The sequence below is a fragment of the Leptonychotes weddellii genome, chromosome 3, assembly GCF_054177405.1.
Source record: "Leptonychotes weddellii isolate Sample4059 chromosome 3, ASM5417740v2, whole genome shotgun sequence".
Lineage (NCBI taxonomy): Eukaryota > Metazoa > Chordata > Mammalia > Carnivora > Phocidae > Leptonychotes > Leptonychotes weddellii.
In genome coordinates this window covers 5,852,058-5,874,845 of record NC_138371.1, presented here as the reverse complement: position 1 = coordinate 5,874,845, position 22,788 = coordinate 5,852,058, and the positions used below count along the sequence as shown (strand labels likewise).

At 51.7% G+C, this 22,788-nt stretch overlaps 1 protein-coding gene across 9 annotated transcripts in view; it reads left to right on the top strand.

Moving 5' to 3' along the window:
- Positions 1-22,788, top strand: part of DGKD (diacylglycerol kinase delta) — a 116,472-nt gene that overhangs the window by 90,437 nt on the left and 3,247 nt on the right. For all 9 annotated transcript variants that reach the window (XM_081813363.1, XM_081813358.1, XM_081813360.1 and 6 more), the window contains 14 exons: positions 196-345; positions 1,196-1,324; positions 2,567-2,663; positions 5,094-5,204; positions 7,172-7,268; positions 7,510-7,617; positions 8,628-8,741; positions 9,799-9,933; positions 10,249-10,400; positions 12,092-12,203; positions 12,288-12,380; positions 13,359-13,478; positions 21,491-21,608; positions 22,649-22,779. In XM_081813363.1, coding sequence (XP_081669489.1) covers positions 196-345; positions 1,196-1,324; positions 2,567-2,663; positions 5,094-5,204; positions 7,172-7,268; positions 7,510-7,617; positions 8,628-8,741; positions 9,799-9,933; positions 10,249-10,400; positions 12,092-12,203; positions 12,288-12,380; positions 13,359-13,478; positions 21,491-21,608; positions 22,649-22,779 — 1,667 coding nt within the window. The remainder of the gene's footprint in view (positions 1-195; positions 346-1,195; positions 1,325-2,566; positions 2,664-5,093; positions 5,205-7,171; positions 7,269-7,509; positions 7,618-8,627; positions 8,742-9,798; positions 9,934-10,248; positions 10,401-12,091; positions 12,204-12,287; positions 12,381-13,358; positions 13,479-21,490; positions 21,609-22,648; positions 22,780-22,788) is intronic.

The following is a 22,788-nucleotide window of genomic DNA, read 5'->3' as shown; positions in this document are numbered from 1 at the left end:
CCATCCACACGGATGCCCAGTGCCCCGCGTTCTTGCAGGGCTGGTTGGACAGTGGGGACGGGGTGGCCGCTTCCGGCTGTGAGCCTTCAGCTGAGAGCACGTCTGAAGAGAGTTGGCGGAGAGGAGGAGGGAGCCCACGTTGAGCGGGCCCTCTGCTGTTGCACGCTCAGCTGCAGGTGTTCTTCCTTTGCACAGCTGTTGACGAGCAGAACGCCCAGACCCAGGAACAGCAGGGGTTTGCCTTAGGTCTCTCTGAGTCAGAGGAGAAAAAAGACCCGAAGTTGGATGACAGAGTGTGTCCCACCGAGAGCTACGGGGTTACCAAGGGCAGGAGCCTCCGCAAAGGTACCGGTCAGTCCTGAAGACCCCATCACTGTGATTGGGCCCCTGGGGTTGGCCATAGTCAGAACGCTTGCCCTGGGAAGTTTTAGGTTGTGTAAAAAGTCACGAACATGCAGCCTGTTTCCATGCACCACCTCCCTTATCTGGGGAAGGCCCAGCAGGACCCCCACAGGAAGGAGTGTGCTTTCCTCAGAACCTGCCATGCACCCCAGACCCTGCAGGGCTCAGGCCTGTGGGTCTTCCTGGTGCACCAGGGGTCCCCACCCGGGGCTCAGGCACCCCTGGCTGCAGCCAGCCAGACACTGTGCACTTAGGCAAGTTGCTCTGGGCCAGGCTGCCTGGCATTTTGGCCAGGGTGCCACCTAGCCCTATGGGCTGTCCGCCTGGGGACCTTCCTCCCTCCCTGAGCAGCCCCCCAGCCCAGGCACCGCCTCCCCCACTGACTGTGTGTAGCCCCCTCCCTCGTAGCCTGTACACCCGCTGCGAGGTGTCTGTCTCAGCATTTCCTCCGTGATCACTACTGCTCTGAGCTCCGCTCTGCACATGCAGGGACGCCCGCAGCCCAGACTGACCGGACGCAGCCCAGCCTCCCCAGCCCAGTCTCGGCAGCGCCTGTGTCACCCTCTAGAGGGCGTCCAGACCCTCCTGCCTCTGCGGCCCCTTCCCATTTCCCCTCCTCTCTCCTGGGCCTCTTGATTTGTCTCGCACACTCTGCTGGGGGCTGGCCGGGGGTTGACGACCCTTCCTCACTCCCCTCAGTCCTTACAACGGTCGTTGCTCTCATGGCCTCTCCCAGTGCTTCAGTAATGTTCTATTTTAGATGGTTTTATGGCTTTCTGTTCTGTTTTTGTAGTGTCCAAATCCCCATGTGAGAAGCTGATAAGCAAAGGAAGTTTGTCACTGGGCAGTTCTGCCTCTCTTCCTCCCCAGTCAGGAAACCGGGATGGCCTGCCAGCCCTGAACACCAAGATCCTGTTCTCGAGTGAGTGTCCCCCGTAGGTTGGCCGTGCGTGTCTGTGGGCCGGTGCGGGGGGGGGGCGCTAACCTGCCAGCTAGCGAGATCAAGGGCCTGTCGCTTTGCCTGGCACTGAGTCTGTGGGAACGAATGAGACCACGTCCTTGCCCTTCAAGAGCTTATATATAGGTCTGTGGGAAACAGAGATTGGGTTTCAAAGTTATGTCATGGCATGAAAAGTGCCTTTATTTATTTTAAAGGGCAGACAGCACGCAAATCGCTGCCAGAGGCCCCAGGAAGATGTCATTGAGGAGACGATAACTTGAGCTGGGTCCTGAAGGATGAATAGGAGTTATCCTGAGTGAAAAGGGAGGGGCGGGCAGGGTGTGATTGGGCGCCAAGCGGGTCATCCTGTCGTTTCTAGCGTGATTGTAGGAGGACACAACTGGCCACCAGGAAAGTGGTGTCTCTGTCTCTGCTTTCATTTTGCCCAAGTTAGGGTCGAGGTAATCTTCCCTCCAGAGGGACTGTGGCAGCTCTGTGTCTGCAGAAGGAAGGAATAGCATGGGGGGTTGAGGGTGCCGGTAAGAGCCCCCTAACCAGCTTCAGGTGACTTCTCGAGGCCTCCTGGGCCCGGCAGAGCGCACGCCACACCATCTGTGATTTGGCAATTTCTAGGTGAATCTCAACTGAATAGAAAAAAAATTCCAGAAGTCCTTGGGAGATGAGGCTAATGAGATGTGTTTGGTTAATCAGAGACATGATTGTCACCAGAAGGGGTTAATTGGCAGAATGTTTCAAAGCAGAGCTCCATGTCTGCCTTAATGTTTATGACTTAAAATTTGTAAGTTGGTGCAGGTTCCTTGGGGATTCTGGTCGCTTGGGCTGTTCCCCGTTTACGACTCCGGAATGTAGCCTCACAAAGCTGTACAACTGAACGTTAGGATTACTCGTACTGAGAGATCATTTCGGTGGAGCTTCTTACGTGTAATGAGAACAGTCTTTATAAACTGTTCTTTACTGTGTCTTCAGGTGGTGGTTTCTGCCACTCAGTGTGTTTGTTTTTGCTCCATGAATAGGGATTTATGATGGTGATTTTTGACCTGAAACACTTAAATTGTCAAAATTTGGATCTGTTTATACGTTATTTAGAAATAATTTAATTGCAGTAATGTTTTGAAGAATACATGTCCCTCGGCCTGGAAGACACAAGCTTCTCTTAATTCAGTGAATCCCGACCTGCTGTCTCTTCCTGTTTCCTCCTTACAGACGTTCGGGCTGGGATGTCTGGTTCCTTGCCTGGAGGTTCTGTCATCAGTCGCCTATTAATTAATGCTGATCCCTTTAACTCGGAACCAGAAAACCTGTGAGTATGGGGGTAAACCAGGAAAGCATGTTGTTAAAAGAATGTTGGAGCCCAGAAAACAGATGTGGAACTGGCCGCAGGAATTCACGTACAGTTGACTAGGTGATCCTTTTCCAGCTTCGTTAGCTGATAAGGAAAACTTAGAAATTGTGACGCCTCAGCTAAGCGTCTCCCAGCTTCCCGCACAGGTCCCGCGTCAGTGGTTCCTGAACATCCCCCAGGGTCTGTGGTTTTCTGTAGGTTCAGGAGCTTCTCCTGGGAGCTGACTTGGCCCTTGTTCTCCATGGTCGCCCCCCCAGGACCCGGCTGGCCTTGCATTGGCGCCTCGCCCCCTTCCTTCCCCCGCTTCCCCCTGTGGGTGCTGCAGGGGCCTAGGTTCTGGGGCCGAATCTAGGAGATACAGTCCTGGGTTTGGGATCGCAGGGAAGAAGGCTCCCAGGCTGCTCTGTGGGCTGGCGCTGTGTCCTCTGCCCTGTTTCTCAGGCATCGAGGACTCTGACACGGCAGTTCTGTGTGTGTGGAGGCCATTGGAGACAAACGGTGTTTGAAAGCCTGGTCTTCTAGATTTTCCCTTCTGCTGGCTGATAGCAAGGTCTGGGGGGCGTGGCTGGTGGTAGTGGGTTGACACACTAGCCACGTGTGTCAGGGGTGGTGGAAGGGTGACAGGAATGTGCAGCTTTGCACAGACTCTGGGGGTTCTGGAGAGCGGAGCCAGAAGTGTGCAGAGTGGCCTCGGTTCAGACACCTGCTGCCTGATGCTGGCCTGCCCAGACATACCAGCGTCGTCGTTCCGGACCTGACACTGCTGAGTGCCCGCCCCTCACCCCGCCGCCCCACTCTGATCCTGACCCTCCCCACACCTTTCCTCAGTAAGGCCAGAGCCGCGGCCTTCCATGAGCAGTACCCACACGGCCTCCTGAGCTAGATACTTTGTTTGTTCCCTTCGCCTGAGACCACTGAAGTCCCACCCGGAAGCTTAGGCAACATGTCTTTTCCCCCTGTCGTCTTCCATAGGGCGAGACTCACATGGGGAGACAGGCTGCTCTCCTCCCTTCATGCGGGGTGGCGTGCCGTGGCTCGGGGGGCCCCCCCGATTTGTGGTCATTCCGCCTTTGCCTGCAGTAGCCTCCGGGGCCTGGCCGCCGCCCACTTCCCGGGTCCCTGTGCCCCATCTCTCCATTCTCCTTCCCTTGTCCCCATGCTGTTTTTCTGGATCGGCTCCCTCCCTTTTCCCAAGACCTGTAAATACTGGTCAGCACGTGGTCTTTTGCTCAGAAAACGGTTCTGTCCTGAGCTTTGCTCTCGATAAGCTGTTAGGCACTTGGAGTAGATGTGTCATAAAAACACATCCATGTGGTGATTGCTTCTCAACTCAGGCTTCAAACGCCTGTTAACCTAAAAGGTGGCAGGGTTCTGACCCAGGCCGTATTCCCTGGGATTTGTGTGGGAACTGCCATCAGGAATGCCAGGCATGCACTTTTCTCCTTGCTGCTCTTTCCAGATGGAGGGTCAGGGACTCCTCCTTTTAGCCAGCTGCCCTAGAGGGAAAGGAGGGTCCACAGAGCCCCTTTGTGACCCCTGTAGTCAACGATGATTGCTGGGGGGAGGGGGAGGCTGAGAAGCTGGAGTGAAAGGAGTCTCATCAGCGGTGGACACAGGGAAGGGAGGTGCTGCCATGGGGGCTGGGATGAACGTTTCCACGTTTAGAGACGGCTGTGATTGGGTCTAGGGATGTTTGAGGCACGTTCTGAGACCCACAGTTGAAGATGTGTGGATATGTGTGCTGTAGACACCGTCAGGTTTCACATCGCTGTGGGGGTGGGAGATGGCGCAGCCGCCCTGGGAAATAGTCTAGCAGTACCTCAAAACCCAGTTTCCCCGTGGCCCAGACTGCGTCTCCCGGGGCCACACCCAAGAGGAGGGAGAACGTGTCCACCCCAGCATGGGTATCGGTGCTCCCACATCTCCAGGGGCGTGCTGCTCAGCCGTTGGAAGGGACGAGGCCCGGGGCACGAAAGGGCCCTGAAAACATTATGCTCAATGAAAGAAGCCAGACGCAAAGGGCCACACACCGCGGGTTCCACTTACATGAAACTTGCAGAGTAGGCACACCATGGAGACAGAAAGCAGATTCATGGTTGCCAGGGCTAGGGAGGGTTTGGGGGCTGATGGCTAAGGGGGGGCAGCTTGCTTTTGGGGTGATGAGATGTCCTAAAATGGATAGTAGTGATGGTTACATGACCGAGTACGTTAAAAATCACCGAGTCCTACACTCTAAATGGGTACGTCGGGTGGTCTGTGAGTTCTAGGTCAGTAAAGCTGCTCCTGAAGGACAAGGCATGAGTTTTGCCCTCAGGGAGAAATGCTTGCAGGTTGGGAGGCTGTGAAGTGACCCGGGTGGTTCTCACTGGTCTGAAACCCCCTTTGCAGAGAGTATTACACAGAGAAGTGCGTCATGAACAATTACTTTGGCATCGGCCTGGATGCGAAGATATCGCTGGATTTCAACAACAAGCGTGATGAGCACCCAGAGAAGTGCAGGTAGGCAGCGGCTTGTGTGCATACCTGTCCTTTGCATCGTTCTTGCTTCTCGTTCCCGGGAGTGAGGTGACTTCAGGAGTCAGCGACGCAAAGGGTGCGCAGAGTGCCAAGGCAGAAGGCACATGTAAAGCCCGAATGCCTTGTTGTCAGGAAGGGAGGTGCTCTTAGAAGATGTGGGTGGAACCAGGTCAGAGTCCAGGAGGCCAGCCTGGAGGAGGCGTCCCCCCCCACCTCAGGGTTGGCGTGGTCACGGCAGATTCCACATGAGAAAATGAGTGAGTGCGGTCCGTCAGAAGGGTCTGAGTCTGCAGAGTCGGAAGTCCACGGTGCTGCTGTAAAGGGCTAGGTGACAGAGTGTGCTAAGAAGTGACTCTGCTCGACACATGAGTCCCCGGCAGCATTGGTGGTGGCTCTGTGTGTTCCTCACCACGGGGCAGAGCTGGACGGCCCTGTCGGCTCCCCACAAAGCCCCTGAGAGGATGCCCCTCCACAGAAAGATAGCCACATGAGAGGCCCGAGGGGTGTCCCTGGAGATGTTCAGTTTCTTCCCCTAAATGACCTCTGCTCACCCCTGCCGGCCTAGGGAGGGGATGGAGAGAAATGGGCAGTTTCCTCCTGGGTTGAAGTGGAGATCCCATCTCCTCCATGGGAACACGAGAAGTGAAGCAGGGAGTTAACATCTCCCACCTCACCCCTCAGTAATCCCCTGGAGGAGGAGACTGTTGAGCTTTGACATTCTAGAACGAGCGAGGGAGAAGCTGCCATGAGTTTGGGCAGAGACAGCCAATTACGTCGGAGTCAGGGCGGGGGGCGGTCCCTTGCCGGAGAGCCTGCACACTCGCTCCGTGTGCCCCCTGCTCATTTGGTGCCATTATCACTTGGAGGGGTGACACTGGGGGGGCTGGGTGGGAGGGGCTCATACACCTAAGGACTTGCTCTGGTGATCACCCAAGTTCTGTGTAGTTGGAAGTTTCTCGGAAAACAAAATCAAGCATAAGAATTCAAGAAACCTTTGAGCTCTGGGGCTCGTGAGTGGTGGAGACTGTCTCCGAAGCCCCCAGGGACATCTCTGTTCTACGGCTTGTGGTGGTGAGCCCGAATCATTTAAAAATACCCCTGTTAGTTCAAAAATAACTGAAAAGGCATTACAGTGCACATAGTTTAACAGAGTAAAATAGGTGAACAGGGCCACGCATGATACATTTTTAGAACTGTGGGACTCTGATAGGATACTCCTTGAGTTTGTAGCAAGAGCTTTGTAAAGGTCTAAGAGGAATTCCATTTCTAGGAGTCTGTCTTAAAGAAGGAACTGGAAACGTTTGTAAAGAGGTGTGTGCGAAGGGACGACTGCCACATGATTGACAGAGCCCGGGAGTGGGAAGTGGCTGGGTCCAATCGGAGGGGTTAAGTTGTCCGGCGATGGCGGGGAGGTGCCCCACTGGGGTCAGTCCCACCTCGAGACACAGGCTGCGGGGCCAAGTGAACAGAGTCAGTCAGGAGACTAGAGACTGGCTCTTTCACCTGTAAGTCACATACCTCGGAAAGACTGAGGAAGTACACTGAAGTTTTTTTTATTATCAATACGTACAGAGGTGGGGATTGTGAGGATTATTTGCTCCTTTGTGCTTTTCTGCACTTCCCAAATTTTCCATGGTAAGCATAATTTCATAGCTAGAAAAAATCATTATCGGTTTTTTTGTGAGGTTCTGTAATGTCTGTAAGTTACTTTCTTGGGAGTGTTATTTTTCAGCAGAATTTTACATCAACAGATGTATTTCTTTATGCATATCTTACACAGACCTATAACGAGGAAATGTCCTTCCTTCCCTTGAGGTGTCTGTGTTGAGAGTGGCTGCTGCATCTGACTGCTGTGTGATCAGATGCGCTCCTGCAGCTCGCGGCGATGACTGTAGCTCACTGTCTAAAGAGAACTGAGATCCTGTCAGTTCTTTGCTTTCTATCTGCAGGAGTCGGACCAAGAATATGATGTGGTACGGAGTTCTTGGAACCAAAGAGTTGCTGCACAGAACCTATAAGAACCTGGAGCAGAAGGTCCTGTTGGAGGTGAGCGGGAGGGCTCTCCTGCAATTGCAGGCAGTCAGGGGCCCGTCTGGTCTCCTCTTAGCCCTTCTCCTAGCTGGGTGGGGACTCCCTCTGCCCTTTTGGGCCCTCCGTGAGAGCTCAGCTGTGGCCGTGGCCTCCTCAGCCCGGGATGGGGGTGGGAGGTGGATTGCTAGTGAAGAAGGACCAGGTCAATGCTGTGCATCTTTCTTTTTTTTCTCTTTCTGGCATTTCTACTGCGCAGTGTGATGGGCGACCCATCCCACTCCCCAGCCTCCAGGGGATTGCTGTCCTCAACATTCCCAGCTATGCTGGAGGGACAAACTTCTGGGGGGGCACCAAGGAAGATGATGTACGTACTGGGGTCCTGGGTGGCATGGGCCCAAGGTGGGTGTGGGTAATCTCTTCAAGGAGTATCCACCACTTCAGGCCCCAGTGGAGCATTCTGCCTCTTAGGGCTCAGTTAGTGGTGCAGAGGTAGGGACGGAACTCCTCGCCTGTGCTGGCAATCGGGGTACAGTGGAGAACAAGACAGATAGGGTTCCCCTGCCCATGAGAAGAGAAGCCGAGCAGGACAGATGTGGTCAGGGGTATAGGCGTGATGCAGAAGCCAGGCCCAACTCCCAATTTGGGGCAGTCTGGGAAGGCTTCTTAGAGGAGGGGATATCTACACTGAGACCTGAAAGAAGACTTGGGGTTGGCCAGGTCAGGTGGGGGTAGGGTACGGGGTGGGGAGGCTGTTCCAGGGAGTTGCTGGAACAGCGTACGTGAAGGCTTAGTGGTGAGACAGGATGTGGCACGGAGAAAGTTCCTTGACGACGTGCAGTGGGTGAAATGCAGACAGGTTTGAATCCATGTGGGGTTGTGTCATCCAGGGAGGAAGTTTGGAATTTCTGCTAAGAACTGTGGGAGGCCTTGATGGTCCTTAACCAGGGGTGTGGTTTCCTTCATACATAACAGCTAACAGAAATAGTGAACGTGAACTGCACATTTGAGATGCTCTGGTAGCTGTTGAAAGCACTGGGCATGCGTTACATCGGTCCTCATAAGAGCACACCAGTGTTAGCCTTGGTTCACAGATGATGGGACCGAGGACAAAAGATTACGTTAAGTGACTTGCTCAAGGTCACACTGCTAGTCAGTGGCAGCTCAGAGATTTGAATACCACAGCTGGTTTGGGGTTTCTCCTAGAAACCCCCTCAGTAATGCATTCGCCCCACAGCTGCTTCTCAGTTAGGACACACCGCACCCTGGTAGTGCCCCTGTCTGTCTCTAACCAGAGCAGCAGTCCAGAGAGGGAGCACCGAGGGGTGTGCGGGGAAGTTCGGAGTAGAGGTCAGCTCTTAACACTGGTCCTTGCAGACTTTTGCAGCTCCGTCATTCGATGATAAGATCCTGGAGGTGGTCGCTGTGTTTGGCAGCATGCAGATGGCTGTGTCTCGTGTCATTAAGCTGCAGCATCACCGAATCGCCCAGGTACCGGCCATGGGTCCTGCAGGTGGGAGGGACCTGGGAGGCAGTCTGGCCCCCGCGAGTTTGGAGAGGCAGGGCCTGGCCCAGAACCAGTCTCCTGCATCAGTGCACTCCTTGCACAGAGCCCAGGAGAGTGGGTGCGTTTCCAGGACCACCCACGGCCCTGTCTCCTGGTCCAGAGCCCTTCCTCCCCTGCTGTATTTGACAGTTGGATGACACTCGTTCAGAATTGGGGCCCCCTTGAATCCTGCCTGAGCTCCCTGCCCTGGCTTTCTCTGTGGGTGCCCACTGTACCTGCCGCCTTCTGTTGAGGTGGGATGAGATGAGACAGGCCCGACCGGACTCGGCACGTGCCTGTGGCTTTCAGCAGCCGCATCCTGAGTTTGGGAACGGAGGCCGAGCAGTGAGCAATGGAGAAAGCGGGGTCTCACCTGCTGCTCTAGGGCCCAGCTGGAGAGGGGAGACGGGGAGGGGGGCTTATTTCTGGTGATGCGTTGGGGTGGGCGGTGTTTTTATGCATAATGAAGCGGGGACGCTGATAACTTAGCCCACCTGAGGCCCACGCAGTGGCTTTCCAGTCCTTCCAGCCTCAGTCTGCCCCCACGTAGGGTAGGGTGTTTGAGTTTTATGATATTAACTCTTGGGCAGTGTTTTTTGTTGAAAAGAGAAACAGTGCATCGTTAACCACTTGTTGGAGGGGTTTACCCTGTTCGGGGAGTGTTTGCACGTGCGCAGGGCCCGATGGCTCGTGCTGGTCACGAGGGTCCACCCCGGGCCTGGTGCTTGTGTCTGACCCCTGAGGTCTCGCTGTGCTTTCAGGTGCAGTAGCGGGTGAGGGGACGGGGAGGGTGGGACAGACCCGTGGGCTTCATGAGCTGTGTCCCAGACGAGGATGCTCTAACCGCAGAGGTGGTCGGCAGCGGGCGTGGTATGCCCCCCAGACGTCAGCTGACGTGTGCCAGAGCACGCAGCACAGGAAGGCTCCTGCAGCGCTGAGATACAGCCCCTTAGCTCCTTGCTTCCGCGCAGTGCACAAGTAACAGCTGTGATGTTTGCTCAGTGTCGTACCGTGAAGATTTCCATCCTGGGGGATGAGGGCGTACCCGTGCAGGTGGACGGAGAGGCCTGGATCCAGCCTCCAGGATACATTCGGATTATCCACAAGAACCGGGCACAGACACTCACCAGAGATAGGGTAAGAAAGGCTGCCTTCGGGGACCCGGAGAGAACACACCGGTCCCAGGGCTCACCTCGGGCACACCTGTGCACCTTCTCGGAGAAGGCCCAGAGTTTCTAGTGTTTCGTTCTAGTTTACTTTTGTTAGACACAGAGCTTAAGTGAACAGGGCTGTAATTTCCAGGACCATTCCTACTCCTCAGTGTGAAACACAATTGTGTCTCTCCCTTTCTGGCTGCTGTCCAGCGAGTATCCCAGCAGTGTTTGCTGTTCGACACGTGCCTGCCTCTCGAGAGAGCGGTGCACCGTGTGATACTGCCGTCCTGTGCCCTAGGCCTTTGAGAACACGCTCAAGTCCTGGGAAGACAAGCAGAAGTGTGAACTTCCTCGCCCTCCATCTTTCTCTCTGCACCCGGAGATCCTGTCTGAGGAAGAGGCCACCCAGATGGACCAGTTCGGGCAGGCGGCGGGAGCCCTCATCCACAGGTGGGCCCTCGCCTTCCCTGGGCAGTTAGCCGCCTCCCGGCTGGAGCCCCTGGGCCCCTGACGGCCTCAGGGCCCCATGTTCACCGCTGGGCTGCCAGCGTGCGGTCCCTCCTCCCAGGGCTCATGTGCCAGTCTGCCTCCTTCACCAGGGCCCAGCTGGGGTTTCTGCGGGCCCTTGGCTTTGGTTCATCTCTGCCAACTGACTTTCAGAGATTGCTCGGAGTTCATGTAGATGGAAGCTTAAAATCCACAGGTGTTTTCAGAGCCAGTTCACAGATGTAAAAACCTATCTTGGATTCTTACTGCCACTTCTGCTTTATCCCAGAGAGCAGGTTTGTTATTAAAAAACAAACCTTGTAGTTATTAGAAAGTAAATACCCCACCAGTACCCAAAGGCATTTCCTTCTTTTACTCTGCCTTTGAGAAGTGCCTTCTGGAGCCACTGGGGACGACCTTCTGGCATGGTGGTCCCACTCCGCCACTGTCCATTCTCCCCACCCGCCCGGGCGCCGGCTGCCATCGTGCCTTGCTCTGGAAGGGTCGTTCAGCTTGGTGACCTGTGCCCTCTCAGTTGACAGATCCCGTGACCCTCTTCGGCTGCCGTCTGGTTCTGGTTTTCAACGTATTTCCCCTCCCTGGTCACCCCCTGAGGCCGCACGCTGGCCTGGTGCTCCTTGACTTCGCCTCTGTGCTGCTCTGTGGCTTCTTCCTCCTCTGCTCCCACCGGGAGCACTGCTGCCCTGCGGGCTGTAGGCTCTGCCTGCCCTTCCGGGCGGTTCTTCTCCTCTTTCCCCTCCTCCCGGCATCAGGCTCTCAGCCTGTGGGTTGGTAGCTCTCCCAGAACTCCTGTAGGCACTTCTGGTTCCATGGCTCCTTCTGGGTCCACACCCCTGAGAGCATGTCCTGCGCTGTGTCCTCTGTCTCAAGTAGCCGGCACCACTTCTGCCACCGTCGTCCCCCCCTGCCCCGCCCCCCGTGGCCAAATCAGTATCTGGGCTTGATGACTTCACTTCTTACGTTCTTTCTCAGTTCCTGGCTGTATAACAGGCTTCTAGCTTCCTTCTATCTTCATTCTTGTCCCCTCAAGGCCTGTGGCAGCCCCACAGGTGGGGACTGGCCATCATTGTCTTGTTTAAAGTCCAGCAGCTGCCCCTGGTTTTCCCCAGGGTAGGACAAGTGGCTCCTCATCCAGCTCCCCTGACTTGTGTGTCCCCTCTGTCTGCTCTGGTGCTCTTGCTGTGTCTGACCCTGTCACCACCCTATTTCTGTGTGGGTCCCTTGGGCAAGGGGCTCTTGCCTGGGGCCGTGTCCTGGGGTCTGAGCCTTTTGAACCAGGATCGTCCCCATAGAGAAGGGTCCTGTCATCCTCATTTATAGAGTGGGGAGGCAAAGTCCCCTTTCAGGAACGATCAGCTCTCCCCACATAGCAGGCCTGCAAACCATGTTTCCTGTCAGCTTGCCATTTTATAGGGTGTGAGTCTCATTTTGGGTATTTTCCTCCCTCATTGAGTTTCTGGAAAAACTTGGATTTTGGTGTCACATTTCCCCTTGAAGACCTGCTCTGTTTGCCATTGGCTGAGCTGTGTCTGTGTTGGCCCCCTGGGCTGGACCTGGGCCTGTCTTTGAGCGGGGTGATGTGATAGGCTGCCCCTTCCTCTGGTCTGATGAGTGCTGTGTTTCTTTCTCTCTAGTATCCGCGAGATAGCTCAGTCCCATCAAGACATGGAGCAGGAACTTGCCCACGCTGTCAATGCCAGTTCCAAGTCCATGGACCGAGTGTACGGCAAGCCCAGAACCACAGAGGTGCCTGTGCTTTTCAGGTTTTGCTCCTCTGAAGTCCTCTAGCCCTTGGGCCTTCTACATGGGTGTCATTCTGGTTCGTCTCAGGGGCTGAACTGCAGCTTTGTCCTGGAAATGGTGAATAACATCAAAGCTCTGCGCAGTGAGACGGAACTGCTGCTGGCTGGGAAGGTGGCTCTGGTAAGCCGAGAGGCCGGCCCTCACTCTCCATGTAGTGACCTTTGTGCAGAGGGCAGCAGATCTTAGCCTGGCGTTCCTGGCCTTAAGAATTCTAGACTCAGTGTTGGAAGGGGCTGTGGAGGTCATCTGATCTGGCCATATGGCTGGTTCTCCAGTCCTCTGGCCACATCTCAACCACATCATCTCTAGCATGTTAGACTCCTATGGACAGAACCACCTTTGTCATTGCACATGAAATTCTACCTTAGAAATCTGCAGGCATGGAGCCATCTGCCTGTGACCAGGCAGGCAGGCCCCGTTCTCAGACGTGCAGTCACCCTTCCTCACTCAGCCCTGCCATCCTGGCTGAGGAGTCAGCCCTGGGCAAGTGCACAGGTCGGGTTTCACAGAATTGCAGAAGCCAAAATAGGGAAGACCCGAGGGATGGCCTGGCCAACCTTCTTGTTTTAAAAAATGAGGACGTGGAGGTCAAAGGAGGTAGAGTGATTTGCTGAAGATCACTCATCTGGAGAACCACCCCAAAAAGCTAGTTTCCATGTCCTCTATTCTTCATTTCAAAATCGTCTGGTCTTCTGAATGTGACGACTGCTTCTTTGCTGCCTCAGCATTTCCTGCACTCTGGTGCAGGCGATCTGGTCCTGTCCTCTTTCTGACATAGGGGTCTCCAGGGTAAACCGAAGTTGGTGAAGTGTCAGCGCCGCTCATTCAGTTTTCAGACGAGCTTGGTTTATTCCAGTACTTATGAAAGAAGAGTTTTAATTCCCTCACCTGATCCTACTTAGAAGGGGAGGTTCTGAATTTGGCCCCTTAGCCAGTGCTGTATGACTTAGTTTCCTTAGGAATTTTTATAATAACTGTCTGAGAAACAGATCACTTTCCCTGGTGCAGACTGCATGCCTGCATGGGGGCTTTGCTGTGGCCCCAGCTCCTCACTGCTAATAACCAGCTGTGTCTCTCTTTCCTTCCTGCCTGGAGCAGCAGCTGGATCCCCCTCAGAAAGAGCGGCTTGGGGCTGCTCTCACAGAGATGGACCAGCAACTGAGGAAGCTGGCGGACACCCCCTGGCTGTGCCAGCCCATGGAGCCTGGTGATGAAGAGGTATGTGGGTCACAGGGCTTCAGCTTGGGCACCCCTGGATGCAGTGGCTCTCCCTTCAGTACCTGTAATCACTGTGATCTGTGCAGCTTTAAGGTTAAGATGGTGTCCATTTTGCAGCCCCTGATAGGGCTTCTTAAGACTTCTCTATTAAAACGCCTTGGAGGTATAGAAAAAGACTGGCAGGTAGGAAGGAGTTGGGAGTTAGTATTGATGACTGGGCACTTGTTGCCTTCAGAAACAGATGGCAGGGGTGGCCAGGAAGTTGATAGAAGACTGAGCCTAGCCCCACTGTTTGTCCCTGGTGTGAAGACACATTGGTTGGATAAATGGCAGCTTCTTGAGTTTGTTGTTGACAGGGACAGAGTTGGTGTGTTCCACTCAATCACACTTTTCTTTTGCATGTGTTTCGAGACTCCAGCTTGCCATACTCCCTATGGCTGGGACAGATAGGATCCTGGGCATATTGCACCCTGGGATGTTGTTGCAAAAGCCCAGGAGAGGTGCTTGTTGGATGGTCAGTTTTGTGGGCAGCATCTTGATAAAGGCGAACTGTAGATTGTCTTTTTTTATCAGGGATAGAACAGAAGTGGGCCAGGAGAAAAGTTCATCCTAGGGTAGAGTACTACAGTCTTGAAAGAGAAAGAACTGTTAGACATTACACATCTGGCACCCCTACCGCCAGTTTTGTTTGTTAGAACCTCTTGGCAGCAGTTAAGGTGAGGGTACAGAGGAAGGCTACATCAGTCTGTCCTACTCTTCTCTGAAAATGAAGGCATTTGTTGACAAGTGCAAACCCTGCATGGAAAACTGACTCTGAGACCTTCCAGTGAAACAACAAAACTCAGTAACTTAAAATATGAGGACATTTTCGTTTAAAAGGACTGGCCAAGCTCATCAAAATTAGTTAAATTGTTAACTATTTATATAAAATTTTCATTTAAAAGAAAATTACTAAGATAATAACATATAGAATGTTTGATAGATATAACAATAATATAGCTCAGGATTTCCAGATTAAGTTATTAAAGCCTGTGAAGTGGACAGGGAGTGGGGAGGCTGGGAAGAAGACATGGACAGAGGAATGAAGGCACATTAAGGTGGGAGGTTTAAAAAAAAAAGGTTCTTGACTGATAATTAGGGAAATGCAGAGTTAGTAATATCTTTAAAAAAACTTAAAGGTAGTTTCTAGTAGAATTGAAAAGATTTATGTTTTTCCAAATCAGTTTTCTAAAAACAAAAAGTATAATCCACACTATAAAAGAAAATAAGGGACTTAAAAAAAAAAAGGTAAGCAAACCATAACAGACTTTTAACTACAGAGAACAAACTGAGGGTTGATGGAGGGAGGTGGGCAGGGGATGAGCTAGATGGTTGATAGGTATTAAGGAGGGCACTAGTTGTGGTGAGCACTGGGTGTTATATGTAATAAGTGATGAATCACTAAATTCTACTCCTGAGACCAATATTGCATGATATGTTAACTAACTGGAATTTAAATAAAAACCTAAGAAAAAAAAAAAAAAGAAGGGACTAAAGGTGTAGCTAACAGCATATAAGTAAGATAACAGAAAATGATGTAGCTTTTCCTCTTAAAAACAAATTATTATAAGATTGTGTTTAAATCTAACCACATACCAATCACAATAGTCCAGTTTTCTCTCCCATCCCCAGTAAAAACTTATGACACAGAAAGATTAAAACAATTTTAAGAAAACATACAAAATGTGAAGTAAATTTTAATATAAAAATAGGATTATAATAAGTGATAAAAAGATCACTTTATATTGGTAAAATATAATTTTATAATCAGAAGATTTATTTTTGTCTTTTTATCTGTCAATTACTATTGAAGTCTCTGATCATGAATGTAGATATCTCCATTTACATTGGTGGTTTTATTTTTGCTTTCTGTGTTTTGAGGTTATGTTATTGGGTGCATATAGGTTTTATTGTTATGTAAAGACACTTAGTAATTCTTTTTAAGTTTGTTTGGTATTTTCATTTTCATACTTTTACTTTCAAGCTTTATTTGGAGTGTCTTGCTTATAAATAGCATATTGTCAAATTGAGGTTTTATTCAGTCTGGTACCCTGCATTTTAACTGAAGAGTTCAGTTTATTTATATTCGTTGTGATTACTGATGTATTTATCTGTATATTTTCCCATATTTTGTGCTTTGTATTCCACTTTTTTGCTTCTTTTAATTTCTCCTTTTTGATTGATAAGTCTCTCCTCCCACACAACTCTCTTTGTCCCCTCTAGTAGTTTGGAAATACAAGCTATCTGTCTATTCTTTTAGTGACTACCCCCCAAATTTTAATTTTAATTTACATAAAATTTGTAAAGCAAAAACTTCTTGAAATGAGAGAAAGTGACAGAAACCAAATTGTAGTGTGAACCATCACTATCAGTCCATGAGTAATGAAATAAACTGTATCACAGCATACAAACAAAAGAAAATTGAAAAAATATGTATGTGTGTGTGTGTGTATCATGTTTCTCCATAGAGAGAATTTTATACTCTGTAAAGAGGGAATATGTTTTTTTTTTCCCTCTTGCCCATAGGACAGTTTCAAAATTGGATCATATTCTAGATAGCATTACTGACAGTGGAAAACTCTTTGTTATTATATACATTGAGAAGAAGAGTTTAGAAACTTCTGAGCAATTAAAAAAAATTTTATTTCTGTTGAAAATTAATAAAAAATTGAGGCTTATACTTTGTCCTTTTTTGGTTTCCTTTTTTTTTTAGTGGTTTATTTTACTGTATTTCATTAAATTATCAGTCCACTATGGATTGGAAATTGTTAAAGTTGGTTCCTTTCCAGGAATGGTTTGAGCAGCACAGTGCTGGGCCACAGGAAACCTCAGATACCATACCAACTCAAAGTAGGAGTGGTACCAGCTGTCAGCGGTGGGCCCCATGCCCCCATGCCTTGCCCACGGTGGGCAGCTTCCTCCTGTACGCAGATTCCCTCTGAAGACAGGAGGGCTAGGATTTTCCTCCGCTCATGGGCAGTGTAGCAGCTGCTGCAGTGGGAGGCTCGCAGCCCAGTGTCTGGTTGCAGGGTGACCACAGTCAACTTGGTTTGTTTGGGACTTTCAGGTCTTAGTACTAAAAGCCTCTGTTTCAGGGATTGTGGTTCCAGAGCTTTAAGCCTAAAAATATTTTCAAAACGAATATCACCAAATGTAGAGCCACTGCAGCAACAAACCAGCACAAGTTCCCCCTGGATGTCTGACCTCATGAATCCTTTAAGCCATGTCTATAGTGGCCCTGGTTTCTAGGGTTCCTAGTTGTGGGCTGGTGAGACGGTGCAGGGTAACAGGTGGGAAGTTGTACAGATGGGGCCAGGGGCAGGTTAGTTGCAAAACCAGAAACCCTCTGGAGCCAGTTTGGGCAGAGCAGGGTGGGGCTGGGGTAGAGTTATTGCTGGCATTCATCCCATGGAACCTAAGGCCAGAAACTGTAGCCAGGGGTCCCGGGAGGGAAAGGCAAACCACACTTGCTCTTGGGGCCTTCTGGACTTCCCAGGGCTCCTGACTTCTCCACCCTTCTCTGCTGGCTGCCTCACAGCTCAGCACTCCCAGCCTCTGGGACTCTGGCTCAGTTTCACCCATGCAAGGGGAGAGATGGGGGTGAAGTACAGTGGGCAAAGGGAAACTTGGAGGGCATGGTGCCACATTTCTACTAGCATAAAAATAGGACAATTATTTCTTTGAAAGCAAAAAAAAAAAAAAATTGACAAATCTTCAAGTTAGTTCTTTGAAAGTACAGTTGACTTTTGAACAATACAGTTTGGACTGCGTAGGTCCACTTATATATAGGCTTTTTTCTGATAAATATAGTGCAGTACTTTAAATGTATTTTCTCTTAGGATTTTTTTAACATTTTCTTTTCTGTAGCTTTTTTGTAAGAATACAGTATATGATATACATACAAATATGTGTTAATTGACTGTTTATGTTACTTAGTAAGGCCCTTTGGGGAGTTAGAAGTTATTCATGATTTTCAACTTCATGAGTGGGGGTTGGCACCCCTGACTTTTACGTTGTTCAGAGCTTAACTGTAAAGTACAAGAAATTAAATCATTCTGTGGCACCTATAATCAAGGCAAGTTTGGACAGTATGAAGTGATAAAGGTTATGTAACAATAGATAAGAGAATAAATCAAGTTACACTATTTTCAAAGAAATGCTAATTTTAAAATCTTGCTGAAACCATTGAAACTTCAGGAAAAATTTAAACTATACAAATTGAAATCTAAAGACATTTTAAAAAGAATGGCCACAGGACAACTTGAAAAAATTATTATCTCTGAAGGGAAAATGTCAAGGAATATGTAATTTCCTATATAAAAAACCTCATCAGAGCTAGGAAAAGATGGACATTGACCCAGTTTGTGTTTTAAATTGTGATAAGAAACACACAAAATTTACCGTATTTGTTGCTTTTAAGTGTACAGTTCAAGTAGTGTTAAGCATATTCACATATTGTGAAGCAAATCTCCTGAACTTTTTTTTTTTTTTAAAGATTTTATTTATTTATTTGACAGAGAGACAGGGAACACAAGCAGGAGGAGTGTGAAAGGGAGAAGCAGGCTTCCCACCGAGCAGGGAGCCCGATGCGGGGCTCGATCCCAGGACCCTGGGATCATGACCCGAGCCGAAGGCAGACGCTCAACGATTGAGCCACCCAGGCGCCCCAAACTTTCAAACGGTTCATTTTTTTAAACACTAGCGCATCTGATTTCAAAATTCTGTATTACCAGTAGATCCGTAAAAACAGTGTATTTATTTTTTATTTTTTTAATCTTTTTTTAAAATAGATTTTATTCATGAGAGAGAGAGCCCGAGCAGTGGGAGGGGCAGAGGGAGAAGCAGACTCCCCACTGAGCAGGGAGCCCAGTGAGGGGCTCCATCCCAGGACCTGGAGATCATGACCTGAGCCGAAGGCAGACGCTCAACTGACTGAGCCACCCAGGTGCCCCAAAAGTGTTTCTTTAAAAGATTTTATTTATTTATTTGACAGAGAGAGACACAGTGAGAGAGGGAACACAAGCAGAGGAAGTGAGAGAGGGAGAAACAGGCTTCCCGCGGAGCAGGGAGCCTGATGCGGGGCTCGATCTCAGGACCCTGGGACCACGACCCGAGCCGAAGGCAGACGCTTAACGACTGAGCCACCCAGGCGCCCCCAAAAGTGTTTCTTTATTTATTTTTTTTTAAAGATTTTATTTATTTGAGAGAGAGAATGAGAGAGAGCATGAGATGGGGGAGGGTCAGAGGGAGAAGCAGGCTCCCCGCCAAGCAGGGAGCCCGATGCGGGACTCGATCCCGGGACTCCAGGATCATGACCTGAGCCGAAGGCAGTCGCTTAACCGACTGAGCCACCCAGGCGCCCCCAAAAGTGTTTCTTTAAATCAAATAATTGAAAGCAATTTTTTATAAAACATTCCGGGTGGAAAGTGCAGAGGGATTGAAAGGCCATTCCCCCCCCGCCCCCCCCGAGGAAATGCTCGATTTCCGGCGGGTCATGCGTGGGTGGCGGCACCTGTGGTGGAAGAAGCCGCTGACCCCGGAAAGAGGACAGCAGGCCTCGCCTGTTGGGAGGCGTCGCAAGCCTGTGGCACCGCTCGCGACAGCGTCCTGTCTGGAGGCAGGAATCTGGATCCGATCAGCGGCTCCACGCGGGGGGGGGGTCGGGCCTTCCGCTCCCGGGGAGCCGCCTGTGGTCAGTCAGAATGGGAGCCGGCTTACGGGGCGGACAGCTGCTTTCTCTGCGGGCGAAGGTCGAAACGGGAGCGCGCCTGAGCCACAGGGCTGAGTGTCCCTCGTGGCCCTCATCAGGGTCCTGATGCACACACACCCGCCGTGAGGATAAACCTTCGGAACGGGCGGGGAGATTCGATATTATCAGATACATACGAATTTTTGCTGGTGTCCGTGTGATGCTAGTGCTGTGGGGTGATGTAGGGGTTGCATACTGAAGTATTTGTGGGGGGCGTAGTTTGAGGTCTGAAATTTTCTTAGGGGCGACTAAGGTCACATTGATAATCAGCCTCATTCTGCTGGTGTCCCTATTTTATGAATGGATGAAAATACCCATATTAAAAGTTAGAAGTAGGGGCTCCTGGGTGGCTCAGTCAGTTAAGCAAGCGTCTGCCTTTGGCTCAGGTCATGATCCCGGGGTCCTGGGATCGAGCCCCGCGTCAGGCTCTTGCTTCTCCCTCTCCCTCTGCTGCTCCCCCTGCTTGTGTGCGCTCTCTCTTTCTGACAAATAAAATCTTTAAAAAAATAATAAAAGTTAGAAAAAAATGTAATCCTCATATTGCATTAAAAAAAAAGAAATTGTAAAGTCAGGCGTAGGATTCTGTTCGGGCTGCGTGGGAGAGCAGCTGCGGGTCCCTCCGGTATCCCCTCCTGTGGGAGCACGGAGGAGCGAGGTGCCTGCCAGTCTCAGCGTAGAAGAGCCTGGTCGCCCGGGCGCTAATGGTCTTCAGTGGAGCAGCTGTTAGAATCGATGGTTGATAATTTTGCCAAGTTAAGAAATTTGTTGGGGCGCCTGGATGGCTCAGTCGTTAAGCGTCTGCCTTCAGCTCGGGTCATGATCCTGGGGTCCTGGGATCGAGCCCCGCATCAGGCTCCCTGCTCGGCGGGAAGTCTGCTTCTCCCTCTCCCACTCCCCCTGCTGTGTTCCCTCTCTCGCTGTGTCTCTCTCCGTCAAATAAATAAAATCTTTAAAAAAAAAAAAAAATTGTAAAAATAAGTTCCTAGAGCGCTACAGTCCTCGGTTAGAAATACCATTGTGAGAAGTCTCTTTTCTCGTAGAAAAGCTGAAGCCGGAAACGCTTCCGATCAGAAATCCACGAAGGGGAGGACCTTCAGGGGCACCTGGAGGGTTGGGGGCACCCCATGTTCCCAGACGTGCGGACCCGTATTCTTCCCCCACTCTAGACTTGGTGTGATTTTTTTTTTAAAGATTTTATTTATTTATTTGAGAGAGAGAGAGAATGAGAGACAGAGAGCACGAGAGGGAAGAGGGTCAGACGGAGAAGCAGACTCCCCGCAGAGCAGGGAGCCCGATGCGGGACTCGATCCCGGGACTCCAGGATCATGACCTGAGCTGAAGGCAGTCACTTAACCAACTGAGCCACCCAGGCGCCCAGACTTGGTGTGATTCTAATGAAAATCCCTGTGCTGTTTTCAGCGGGACCACGTGTCCCTTTCAGATCTGAAAGTGTCCTAAAGCTGCCAAGTCTGACCGTGCGGGTCAGTGTGGGGACGTCGGTGGACAGAGCCCTAGGGCAGAGTCCAGGCCCTTGGGGCACACCTGGGACATGGGAAATTCTGCTTTATTTGTGAACACAGGGGTAGGACGTGTACACACGTAAATCCAGGCTCGTGTATTGTGTGTGCGGAGCATTCTTTACGGCAGAGGCCCCTGCGCCAGCTTCTGTGCTGGGAAGGGGCAGTGTGAGCTCCGCCCGTTTGCTGGGCAGCCCTGTGAGGCCGGGGGGTCGGGGGTGGAAGGGACCCCGTGCCCTGTCCCCCGTCCTTCCACGATGCTGCTTCAGGAAGTAAGTCCCAAGGAAAGAGCGCAAAGTGCTGGAAACGCTTTGTTTAGAAAGACACACACACACACCCACACACACACCCACACCCTGCTAGTCCCAGCCTGCTCGTGCAGCTCTGGAAGATCGGCTGTGACCTACTGGATAATCTTGGTAGAATGTACTGGTATTTAGGTAATATTCACAAAGCTTTTTAATCACATGAGAAACACACGTTATAAAATGAAGGAAATTGAATGTGAAATTAGACACTGTGTGATCACTGTGGAACCACCTTTAAAAGGCATTACAAACCAGTCACTGCAAGCCTAGAAACCAAGGGGGACACCAGAGTAAGTAAAGCAGGGACCGAGCCCCCGCCCCCTGCCCTGCCGCTCGGACTGCCGTGGCCCAGGCCTGGCTGCATCAGGCTCTGACTCCTGTCTCTCGCCTCCCCCACAGAATGTGATGCTGGAGCTTTCCAAACGCAGCCGCAGTGGCAAGTTCCGCCTGGTGACGAAGTTTAAGAAAGAGAAAAACAGCAAGAACAGAGAAGCTCGCAGTAGCCTGGGAGCCCCGGGTACCTGCCTTCCTGCTGTCCTTGTGGCTGGCCACGCCGGCTGTGGGGACCTTGTGGTCTCTGCTTTCTCCCGTGGCCTCGCGGCTCTTCTCTGTGGTCCCCGACCACGACCCCTGTAGCGGCCCGCGCCGTGGTGTCTGTCTTTGGCTAGGGAACTGCCCCTGCGCTTCCGGCCCTGTGTTGTCGCTCCTGCCCGGGGTCGCTCCCGGTGCGGACTCCGCTGACTGACACCACGCTGCCTGCCTGCCCTGGACTGGGGGTGCGAGGGGGGAGGCGGACAGCAGAGGTGACAGGACACTCAGACACAGAGCTCACACTCCAGTCTTGTGCGGGGCTGCTGGTCCCCAGCGACGACTGGTGGCTTCCCCAGGCCACCAGCACTTGCGGCCGGGGAAGTCAATAGAAAATGGCACTCGAGGACGTTTTTGGGGGGAGTCCATAAACTGGGGCTCTGAGCATGGCTCTTTCCAGTGCTCTCAGGTGCTGGGCAGCTCCGGGTTTGGATTGGTGGGTAGTGGTCGCTCCCTCTGATTTTTCTTCTTCGCATGTTTGTCCAGCAGTTGGGTTTCTTTTAGTGACGGTGGGTCTTACTACGTGAAATCTCTGCCTGTTTCCCTTCCTGCCGTGGACCGGAAGGGACGTGAACCCTCTGGAGAGGAGGGCGGCCTGGCCCTGGCAGCAGAGTCACATTGGTGTTTCGTACTTGGCGGGGTCCGGTCCCTCCTGGGACCTGGGGCAAACGGCCAGGCTGCTGGCCGGCCTGGCAGGAACAGACCGCAGCTCATTGCCCTGGAGAGTGGGCGGCTCCTCGCTGCTTTCTGCGTGGCTCTGGGTGGCGCGTGTGCCTGGGCGGCGGGTGCCGGCTGCTGGGGGCGCGTGGGGGTCCCTGCTGCTGGGGCACCTGCTGCTGGGCCGTGTGGGTGCTGGCTTCTGGGGCGTCTTGGGATGCCTGCTGCTGGGGCGCCTCAGGCGCCGGCTGCCACCTGCCTCGCGCTGGGCTCTGGGCACTCACTGCGTTCGTGCTTTTCCGTCTCTGACAGTTCACCTCTGGGGGACAGAGGAGGTTGCTGCCTGGCTGGAGCACCTCAGTCTCTGTGAGTATAAGGACATCTTCATGCGACACGACATCCGGGGCTCCGAGCTCCTGCACCTAGAGCGGAGGGACCTCAAGGTACTTCCA